Consider the following 11,795-nt stretch of genomic DNA (forward strand, 5'->3'; position numbering starts at 1 on the left):
TACTGTTACACCGGTAAGAATAACGCCATCTATTATCTAATGGCGGGAACACATATCGAAACGACCCATTCTATTGGGAATGTTTTCGATAATTGTAGAGTTGTCATGTCGACTGTAAAAGCGTTGCAGAGATGACACGAATGTAGTCAGTGATCGGATCTACTCGAAGTGAAACAACGAACGGATCACCTGAAGCGAAGCGGAAGAAGTTATTTACGAATTGTAAAGTGTTCTAAGGGTTTATCCCGTCCACAGCGCGTAATAATACAATTGAAATTTCGACTTTTTTTTATTGCTTACATGAGTGGACGAGCTCACTGCCCACCTGGTGTTAAGTGGTTACTGGAGCCCATAGACATCTACAACGTAGACGCGCCACCCACCTTGAGATACAAGTTCTAAAGTCTCAATATAGTTACTACGGCTGCCCCACCCTTCAAACCGAAACGCATTACTGCTTCACGGCAGAAATAGGCAGGGCGGTGGTACCTATCCGCGCGGACTCACAAGTGGTCCTACCCCCAGTAATTACGCAAACTATAATTTTTGTGGGTTTGATTTTTATTACACGATGTTATTCCTTCACCGTGGAAGTCAATCGTGACCTCAAAGGGAGTGAGGGCCACGTAACCCAGAGGCTCCTGTAGCCACTGGAGCACACAGGTAGACCGTCAGCTGGTTCACCGATCTAAACAACGCCGTTAAAAAAAAACAGTTTCAAAATTGTGTCAATTAATTTATTGAATACGTACGTACAAATTCTGGAGCATGTCAATTTACATGTGAGTGTTTATCTAATATAATTTAATTCAATGTTTTAAATTGGTTCTCTTCAAACGTCTTTGAGACATCGCCGAGTACGATCGACAGCTGTTTGTAAATACGTAAACCAAACATACAAATACGAATTTGTTTATTATTAATTATACTTGATTCGCGTGTGTTTTTATTTCGTTTGCCTGAGAAAATGGCGTTACAGTTCGTTTTATGGGTAAGTTCTTGTTTTGAAAAATTGTTATGGCCTTTTTTTCCTTTCTATTCGCTGGTAGCCTAGAGGGCTATTTCATCCACGCCTGGGTAGGAAAGCTCACGGGTTCGACCTGGGAGAATTTGCTAATACTAGCCCTAGCAAGAGCAGTGTTTTGCAGAATCTACCACCGGATCGGAAACGCGACCCACTGTGAGGATCCGGCGAGAAACTCAGTGGTCTGTGTCTTTGGGTTGGTTTACTTGCCAAACTTATCGTCGTAATGGACGAGTGTGATGACCGTCAAAAGCTGTGGTGTCTGGAAACGGTACATTAGCCTTTTTATTACACAGATATTGTGGGTGGAAATTACCACGAGCGTAAGTCCCTACTGTTGTTTAGTGGTCATCGAAGCTAATTTACTGGTGGTAGGACCTCTTGTGAGTCTGCGCGTGTAGGTAGCACCACCCTGCCTATTTCTGCCGTGAAGCAGTAATGCGTTTCAGCTTGAAGGGGCAGCCGTTGTAACTATACTGAGACCTTAGAACTGAAATCTCAAGGTGGGTGGCGGCATTTACGTTGTATATGTCTATGGACTCCGGAAGTCCCTTAACACCAGCTGGGCTGTGAGCTCGTCCACCCATATATGCAATAAAAAAAAGAAAAAAAAGAGCACTATCGCGTGATCACTTTAAATATCTTAATCGCAGTTTTAAAATCAAGCACAAAGGGATTATGAATTGAATCTACAAATCCTTAATTTTTATCTATATGATATATTGTTACACTTGTTTACAGTTGTGAACAAGTGTAACGATATAATATTATTATTAAATATACAATTTATAAATTGGATATTTAATTTGGTCGATAAAACATTTCATTGCGCTAAAAGTGCAAAAGAAAATGAGTTTTTTCAGGCAACTTAAGTCCATAAAATTTTACATAGAATTACATAAAATTTAAATCAAAATAAAATAAAATTAAAATTATAATTTATCACAATTATTAAAAATAAAAATTAATAAAAATCAAATCGAATCAAACGAAATTGAATTAAAATTATTAAAATTATAATTGTCAACTACTAATATAAACTTAATATTAAATAATACAATAATTAATGAAATAATGTTAACTGAGTAACAGCCACTATGACGAGGGAATAACAATGTTTTTTTTTCTTAGTGCCCTTTTAGGCAGTCGAGCATACGGCCCACCTAATGGTGAGTGGTTACCGTCGCCCATGGACTTCAGCAATGCCCGAGGCAGAGCCAAGCCGCTGCCTACCGCTTAATACTCTCCACAAGCCTCGTTTGAAGAAGGACATGTCATAGCGCTCGGGAAACACCGTGGAGGGGAGCTCATTCCATAGCCGTATGATACGTGGCAAAAAAGATATCTGAAACGCACTGTCGATGATCGCAGCGGTTCCAGATAATATGGATGAACTCTGCTCCGATGGCGGGAGGTGCGATGATAAAAAGAAGATGAGGGGATCATCTCAAACAATTCCTCAGAGCACGTGTGATAAATTAGTGATGGCATGGCGTTCGCCGGTGTATACATCTGGTCTATTTCTGCCGTGAAGCAGCTACGTCTGTCGGGTTGAATGTGACTGGCTTCGACATCACGGTGGCAGGTCGAATGTCGGAAGACTATAACGATGGAGGAACATTGACAATGTCCCTCCCTTCATTCCTTGTGTACCATACAAAGAAAATACTTACTGAAGAGAACTGGTTTTACAACTGGTGGTAGGACCTCTTGTGAGTCCGCACGGGTAGGTACCACCGCTCTGCCTATTTCTGCCGTGAAGCAGTAATGTGTTTCGGTTTCAAGGGTAGGGCAGCCGTTGTAACTACACTGAGACCTTAGAACTTATATCTCAATGTGGGTGGCGCATTTACGTAGTAGATGTCTATGGTATTCAGTATCCACTTAACACCAGGTGAGCTGTGAGCTCGTACCCCCATATAAGCAATAATAATAATAAAATAACACATCCGATATGTCTTTCTCGATGACTCCAAAACGAAATAAATATCGAAATGAAATGGAAATGGCTGGTTCTTGGTAAATGAGCGAGCTTCGTGGGGTTAAGATTAGACTGGGTCGCACTGGTACCTTCATCGTACTGGTGATAGGACATATTGTAAGTTCCTACGGGTAGATACCACCACCGTGCTAGTCTCTACAAAGTAGAGGTCGATCATTCGCGAAGCATCTTGAGCTGTCTCCTTCGGAGGTGCTCGGGTAGCTGTTAGCAAATACCACCCCTTCTGGCTGAGCCTTTGCTTCCCCACCTGTCCTGGCAAAACTGAAAATAACTCCGGGCCACCAGTAATCTTTCAATCATAAAAAAGAAGTCTAGCATTCCGGTTTGAAGAGAGGGGCAACCGTTATAGAGGGAGCCTTCGATGTTGTCACAAGGTGGGGGCGGCCTCTCCATTGTGACACCTGTAAGATCTGGTAACCACTTCATTCTGGGTAGGCCATTAGCTCGTATAGCCTATAGTCCATAGCCATATACACAAACAAATATACGCATATTTGCTATTGATGCTGCCATAAGATAAGAGATAGCACCTCAATCTGTGACACATAAAAGCTCCTAGAGATTTTCATTGATGGAAACTGCTCGTTTACTCATTGAATTATTGTAAACTCCATAATGAAAAATGGAAAATATATATTAAGCATATTATAAAAATACAATGGGCGCTCTTATCGCCAAGAAAATTTCTTACAGACAGCCATCAGCAGGACAAGAATAATTTATGATAACGCATAGGCATTTGATTAGTAGTATAGAGATTATTAATATTCTCAGCGCCATTGCAAAGAGAATTTTTCAACATACTTATCGCAAAGCAAAGCATAGCATATCCACACAAATTTGTTGATTGTAATAAAGTTGGAAAATGGATAATTAGAGATCTATTTGGCGCATTGTAACGTGTAAATTAACGAAGTCATTAATGAAACCGGTACAACTGTTTTGATCAAAACAACATAATATTATTTACAAAACAAAAGCTACATACGAAAATATCGCCAGTGAATTAGGGCATATATTGTTTTGCCGTAATAATTGGGACGAGTCTTGCGTAAATTAAGTTGGTACTTAATGTTGAAGTACTTATCGATATACGCAATTGCTTATCAGTTATTTACTACAACTAAATTTAAATTTAATTTTTATTTTTTTATTTTTAATAATAATTATTATATAATATAATACTTTGTATTAATTGTATGTATATTTACGGAGATATGTATGTGTATATGTGTGTGTACATATATGTATATATATTTCACTGGAATGGTACACCGCGCGTAGTTCGTTTCCAAATGATTCTTGTCCACCTGATGGTTGTCTGGAAGAGATCGCTCTTAGCGATAAGACCGCCAATTGTACTTTTTTGTTTTTAATGTATCGCACTGTTTATTTGTTTTTTGGTGTACAATAAAGAATACTCTCTCTCTCTCTCTCTCTCTCTAAGCTGACCAAACGGTCTCCTAAGGCCTTTAGGTCTGTGACTATGGTAGTAACGATTTGTGTAATGAATCGATCAGATAGGAATTAGTGATGGCTCCATCGAGACTAGAGTTCAGATATGACAACGGAATGGCGCTAGTCTTGTTGTGGTTTTTCTTTATTTTTATTTATTGATGCACAAAACAAATTTGTACTGGAGGTAGGACCTCTTGTGAGTCCGCGCGGGTAGGTACCACCACCCTGCCTATTTCTGCCGTGAAGCAGTAATGCGTTTCGGTTTGAAAGGTGGGGCAGTCGTAACTATACTTGAGACCTTAGAACTTATATCTCAAGGTGAGTGGCGCAGTTACGTTGTAGATCTCTATGGGCTCCAGTAACCACTTAACACCAGGTGGGCTGTGTGTTCACCCATTATGTCGCGCTTGTAAATTCCGCGGGCATTAAACACTTGATGTTTATCGAGCTTGTAAAGTCCTCGATCGCTGTAGTCATTCGCTGATACCAATCGTTGGCGCATCACCGGCCCGATGTAAGCCGAGCTACACTTGCGTAACAATCCGCTCTAATTACGGCTATCACAAAATAAAGCATTCGAAGAAGACAATCGGAATTGTGATATGACTAATACATAATTTACCAACATTATCGCGACTTAAATCTAAATCGTTTTTTGATGGTATTACGATTTAAGAAATCATTTATTTTCGTATATAGAAACCTATTACTTTAATAAATAATATCTATTGCTTAGATGTGTGGACGAGCTCACAGCCTACCTGGTGTTATGTGGTTACTGTGTTGGCCCATAGACATCTACAACGTAAATGCCGCCACTCAGCTTGAGATATAAGTTCTAAGGTCTCAGTACAACGGCTGCCCCACCTTTCAAACCGAAACGCATTACTGCTTCACGGCAGAAATAGGCGGGGCGGTGGTACCTACCCGTGCGGACTCACAAGAGGTCCTACCACCAGTAAAAATCTGCCGATTGACCTGCCGATTGATTTATCAATTTTCTTTTACAGAGGAACTTAATGTTTTTGATGGCGCTGTTCCTTTGTATCGCACTGGTTCGGACCGCCACCTCAAGACCGCCCTGGTTGGCGCCGGGCAGTCAGATCTTCACGGAGTCAGCTGAATGTCACACAGACGTAAGTGCCTTAACACGAATTCAAAAAAAAAACGTTCTTAGTGTTGTCCCTTGCTCGATTCGATTGGGTTATGTATGTCATTCTGGTTACTTGATATAGATCGCCTCGTTGATAGAGTTACATGTCTCCACTGTTTACTGCACTACGGGTCATTGACGATGGTCTTGAGGGCCCGTCGGTCGAGCGTCCTTAGGTCCTTCATGTAGAATCTTATTGTAGTGTTGACTGCGGGAACTCCCCTACTCTGACTGAGTTCTGATTCGGGGCAAAGATCGGACGTGAAAGAGTGCAAGGGATTTGTTTAATAATAAAAAATATTCTTGAGCCCGCGGTCTGCTTCCAACATCAGCAGATCGTCAAGTCAGACATACCCCGCGTGCCCCATAGACGCGGACACCTCGTACGAGGTTTGGTCCCCTGCCCAAAAATAGCAGAGCTGTTTTTGAATATGTTAGTTTTATAGCCATCTAAGATGTCTGGAAGTATTGGAATGTCTTTAAGCTAATTTCAAACAATGCATTCTCCATGTCTACAGGACGAGTTGTTGGATTTATGCCAGAGATGCGCCAAGCTTACCAAATCAAAGCTAGCCTATCCGGCTTGCTGCTCGAAAGATCTTAAGGCGAGGAAATGGTGTTCGGACTACGTGTACTTCGGTAGAGGTCAATACGATTTTTAAGCGTAAATTACTTAGATAGAGGTATATCGCATCGCCCGCCACCGGAGTAGAGTTCGTCCATACTACCTGGAGCCACGGCGTTCATCCACAGTGCGCTTCCAGAGATCATTTTTGTCACGTACCATCCGGCTTTGGAATGAGCTCCCGTGTGCTATGACATATCCTTCTTCAAACGAGGCTTATGGAGAGTACTTAACGGTAGGCCGCGGCTTGGCTCTGCTCCTGGCATTGCTGAAGTCCATGGGCGACGGTAACCACTTACCATTAGATGGGCCGTACGCTCGTCTGTCTACAAAGACAATAAAAAAAAACTTTGAGAGCTATGGCCAGCAAATTACCCTTTGGCATTTGAGGTCGCCAGTGACAATATTCAGTTTTTGTTGAGATAATATTGAGATAAACGCACGGAGTCGAGACATTTTTTGTTCAAGTTCGGTTAATCAACACTAATCATACCAAGACTTACTTATACCTATTTTTACTATATCGGGTAGAAACAAAGTAAAAAAAATAGTACAATAACTGTAGATTAATTGGTAAGAAAAAGTCTAATGTGCAAAAGCAATAAGACGATACGTGCATTTTCAATGCAAAATTTCAAAATGGGTCATTTGACCTGTTATGGTATGTTTAGTGTCAAATGAAGATGTTGATTCAAAAGACCGCTTGGCAAAAGGTCCTCTAACACAGCTTGTAGTTTTCAAAATTAATAAAAGTCTTTTGGAGGCAGAGTCATTCATTTTATAAATATTTCTATCAAAAATCGAGCTTCGTTTAGATTTCATTCAGTGCAATTTATCGATAAGATTAGCTTGACAATTAAGCCTAAATAATTATATAAATTATATGAGTAATAAAGTTATTGTGTAATTTATTTTGTCTAAGTTCGTTGACTAAGAAAAGCTGTTGTGATTTTTTATCTTGCTTTAATTAGGCCGTCGAGATGTTGACACGAATTCCGTAAGATTAGTGAGATATTATTTCAAAATTGTGTTCGTAAATGTTATGAGTATAAAACTAATGAATATTTTACTGACATTCATTAGGTTGTGACTACTGATCGGTGAACGTTTGATGGCGGTAGGCAGCGGCTTGGCTCTGGCATTGCTGAAGTCCATGGGCGTCGGTAACCACTCACCATCAGGTGGGCTGTATGCCCGTCTGCCTACAAAGGCAATAAAAAAAAAAGTAGCTTTGTACCCTTTAAACACTCAAAAAGAAACTTAAATAGTTCTCTCTTAAATAATCCTATCTTAAATAGTTATCTCTTAAATAATCCTGTCTTAAATAGTTCTCTCTTATATAATCTGGTCTTAAATAGCCTTGTCCTTAATAATCCTGTCTTAAATGGTCTTGTCTTAAATAATAGAGGCAAAGCGAGCGCTCGCGGAGGTAGTAACCACTATACTTTCCTGATATAAAGCAGGACCGTACTTGTTTGATTAAGACCACAATCCTATGTTTCAAGGCGGACCACATTCACATTGCTACGAACTCTTTAGTACTACAAAAAACAAATGCTTTAACCGTTTGCCGTGTGATATTTATATTGTTTTATAAGTTAAATGCTTAATAGAACTAGTGTTTGCTCAATGATATTCGCTGACATATTGTTTTTTGTACCATGTGTGTTTTGTTGAGTGGAGACTGCGAATTGGCTTATGTAGGGCTCGGTGGAGTGAGAATCTGTGCAGGGTGGCTGGCAGGAGCTGGATGAGAGGAGCCGAGGATTATGCTCAGTGGCGTGTAATTGGAGAGGCCTATGTCTAGCAATAAACTGCTATAGGATCATGATGATGATGATTTTGTGTATTTTCTATTACGGTTTCTCTTTTTTATTTTTTTTATTTATGTTAATATATTATAGAAAAAACTGAAAATATGTTTAGTTGGTAATACATGAGAAAAACGTACTGAGGTTTTTTTGTTTTTTTTTTATTGCCTAGATGGGTAGACGACCTCACAGCCCACCTGGTGTTAAGTGGTTACTGGAGCCCATAGACATCTACAACGTAACTGCGCCACTCACCTTGAGATATAAGTTCCAAGGTCTCAAGTATAGTTACAACGGCTGCCCCACCCTTCAAACCGAAGCGCAATACTATTTCACGGCAGAAATAGGCAGGGTGGTGGTACCTACCCGCGCGGACTCACAAGAGGTCCTACCATCAGTAATAGTGAATCGTTTTATCTTTGGCCTTTGTGTATATACACTAAATTAAATGTTGAATAATATTATTTTGAATACATAAGCCAAACATATTATTTTATCTAGGTTTAAGGAGATATGCTCAAATCATACGTAAGATTGTAAATTTTTATATATTATTTCGTTCTTGTATCCTTATTGTGATTTACTAATGAATTGTTAGGATATGTGTAGGCCACGATTAACTTAAACATGTTTTTTTTCAAATGATTCATTGATTTTGTACAATAATGATTTATTTTAAATCGGAATAGTTTCAAATGATTTTTATGGTAACTCATTGCTTGTTATTTTAATTAGTCGAGTTATCCAGTAGCACAAATCCATGGAATGATAATTAATTTAAGAATAATTGCTCGTCGAGATTTTTTTAAATGTATCATAATATAATAATTGTAATAATATGATAGACATTTTTTTTTTTTTTTTTTTATGATTGAAAGATTACTGGTGGCCCGAAGGCCTTTCCAGTTTCACCAGGACAGGTGGGCGAGCAAAGGCTCAGCCAAGAGGGGTGGGATTTGCTAACAACTGCCCGAGCGCCTCCGAAGGAGACCTAACAACTCAAGAGCAATTGTTTCGCGAATGAATCTACTACCGGATCGGAATCGCGACCCGCTGAGAAGATCCGGCGAGAAACTCAGCGGGCTGATGCATGGGTTAGGTTGCACGTCGACCTCTTTGTCGAGTTCGACGAGTACGGTTACCGGGGTCCCTAAGCCTGCCCCTAGTATTAGAGCTGAAGGCATCTAATGCAAAGGTTATTGGATCTGATGGATCCGTAAGGACGTGTCTAGGGCGTCGACGGTGACTGGCTCCTGCATGATCAGGATTCGGGGAGTAGTCAGCGGCGGCAACGATAAGGCGATTATCATGACGCATAGCCTTATCGAAGTATCGTTCCGACGCTGACTTCATGTATTTCCGAATTGATTCGAGGCCCAGGTCGTCGTGTAGGTCAACGTTCCTCACGAACCACGGAGCCCCGACAGCTAACCTGCAAAAGCGGGATTGTAGGGATTGGAGGGTGTCTATGTGTGTGCGGGCCGCGTGAGCGAACACCACACTCGCGTAAGTCATGACGGGCCTTATGCAAGTTTTGTAAAGTGTCACCTTGTTCCGAAGGGACATTTTACTCCGCTTACAGATCATGGGGTAGAGTCTACCGAGAATAAACGCGGCACGGTCACGGACTGATTTTATATGCGGGCGGAATGTCATCGATGCATCCAGGGTAACGCCCAGGTACTTGACCTTCCTGGCCCAGGGTATGGGTTGTCTAAAGAGAGTAATCGGGGGTGTGAGATTCCTCCTCCTAATCCGGGAGGAAATCCGTGTGGAGCTTCCCCTCTGAAATAGCACCGCAGTACTTTTCGCTGGGTTGATGTCTATGCGCCATTTTCGGAACCACTGTCCTAGGGCTAGGGCTGCGCTCTGAAGCTTCTTCGCGATTAGGGACTTATTTCTACTAGAATAGTAAACAGTCGTGTCGTCGGCGAATAAAGCTAAATGGGTCGGCGGCGACCGGGGAATATCGTTGACGAATAAGCTAAATAGGAGGGGTGAGAGGACAGAGCCTTGCGGGACTCCAGCTGTGAGAGGTCGTGGGGAGGAGCGGGTTCCCTCGACTCGATATCGAAAAGAGCGGTTCGACAAGAAGTCTCGTATGATGAGCACGAGACTATCCGGCACGCCCATGTTGAATAGTTTGAAAATCAAACCATTGTGCCAGACTTTGTCGAACGCTTTTGCGACGTCGAAGAAGAGAGCTCCCGTGTATAACGGTTTTGGTCGATTAAGCCCCACAAGAATGTGCTCCGTGAGGCGGTGCACCTGTTGAACGCATGAGTGATTTGTACGGAATCCGAATTGTTCATCGATAAGAATGCCCTTGGATGAGACGAAGTCTCTGAGGCGTTTGTAGAGCAGACGCTCATACAGTTTGCCTAGAGACATGAGGAGGCTAATCGGGCGGTAGCTCGTCGGATGATTTTTTGGTTTACCGGGTTTATGTATGCCGATAACGTCCGCTTCTTTCCACACCGCGGGAAAGATACAGTTCGCCATAGCGGCATTGAAAATAGATGCCAACATCACGATGAGTTGGACGGGTAGAAGTTTAATAACGCGGTTGGATATACCGTCGGAATCGGGATGATAGACATATCTTTAAGTCTATTGTAATCTATATCTATCTATTATATAGATAGTGGTATTAGCTAATTGTAAACATATTAATAATATTTTACGTATCTGATATTATTGTTTGTGTAAAAATTATATTATGTTTAAACCAACAAAAATGGCTGTGATAGAAATTTTATTAAAAAAAATATGTTTCTTGAAAATAAATTATTTTAAGAAATTTATTTGTTTTATTTTATTTAGTGGTTTTTTGAATGTGTCCCCGCCATTGTTGATGAGTGTCAATAACTAGTTTTATTTCCCTCGGCGTGTGTATATTGTTTCTATGTAATTAATATATTTTTTTAAAATTTATTTATTATAAAAAAAAAGAACACAATATTCCTAACCTAAAAGTACATGTTATTATCCGCAACATGCTTCGTCAGATTACAGAAATAAAGTTATCAGCAACATGCTTCGTCAAAAAGTACAATACTTACTTTCAGCTACAAGCGTGGTCATATGTAATTAATTATATCTCAAAAAAAAATTTTTATTGCTTAGATGGGTGGACGAGCTCACAGCCCACCTGGTGTTAAGTGGTTACTGGAGCCCATAGACATGTACAACGTAAATGCGCCACCTACCTTGAAATATAAGTTCTAAGGTCTCAGTATAGTTACAACGGCTGCCCTTCAAACCGAAACGCATTACTGCTTCACGGCAGAAATAGGCAGGGTGGTGGTACCTACCCGTGCGGACTCACAAGAGGTCCTACCACCAGTGATTACGTAAATTATAATTTTGCGGGTTTGATTTTTATTACACGATGTTATTCACCGTGGAAGTCAATCGTGAACATTTGTTAAGTACGTATTTCATTAGAAAAGTTGTTACCCGCCTGCGGGATCCGAACACTGGTGCATCGCTACACACGAATGCACCGGATCATTTAGGCCACGACGACTACAAGTGTCAACAACTAGTTTTATTTCCGGTGGCATGTGTAGTATTTTTTCTATTATTATTTACTATCTCTCAACCTCTATAATCTCAATTATTATTTACTAAAAACGACGACTTTCACGATGAATGATTAATGTGGTTTTATTAAAAAACATATTCCCGAAATTCATATATTATATGTTCGCATGATTACT

General features: G+C 40.6%; 1 protein-coding gene across 1 annotated transcript; it reads left to right on the top strand.

Annotated features, from left to right (window-relative positions):
* The first annotated feature begins 830 nt into the window (after nt 1-830).
* On the top strand, nt 831-10,873 carry LOC101743815 (uncharacterized). The gene is made up of 4 exons (XM_004923112.5): nt 831-991; nt 5,495-5,620; nt 6,156-6,282; nt 7,346-10,873. Exons 1-4 carry the CDS (start codon nt 968-970, stop codon nt 7,357-7,359), a joined length of 291 nt encoding a protein of 96 aa, XP_004923169.1. The 5' UTR covers nt 831-967; the 3' UTR covers nt 7,360-10,873.
* The last annotated feature ends 922 nt before the right edge of the window (nt 10,874-11,795 follow it).

The sequence above is a fragment of the Bombyx mori genome, chromosome 24, assembly GCF_030269925.1.
Source record: "Bombyx mori chromosome 24, ASM3026992v2".
Lineage (NCBI taxonomy): Eukaryota > Metazoa > Arthropoda > Insecta > Lepidoptera > Bombycidae > Bombyx > Bombyx mori.

Bases quoted from the DNA above. Each gene is read 5' to 3' on its own strand.
- LOC101743815 (XM_004923112.5), top strand. From the start codon at position 968: ATGGCGTTACAGTTCGTTTTATGG. The intron at 992-5,494 runs GTAAGTTCTTGT...TTTCTTTTACAG, and splicing joins CGTTACAGTTCGTTTTATGG to AGGAACTTAATGTTTTTGAT. The intron at 5,621-6,155 runs GTAAGTGCCTTA...CCATGTCTACAG, and splicing joins CAGCTGAATGTCACACAGAC to GACGAGTTGTTGGATTTATG.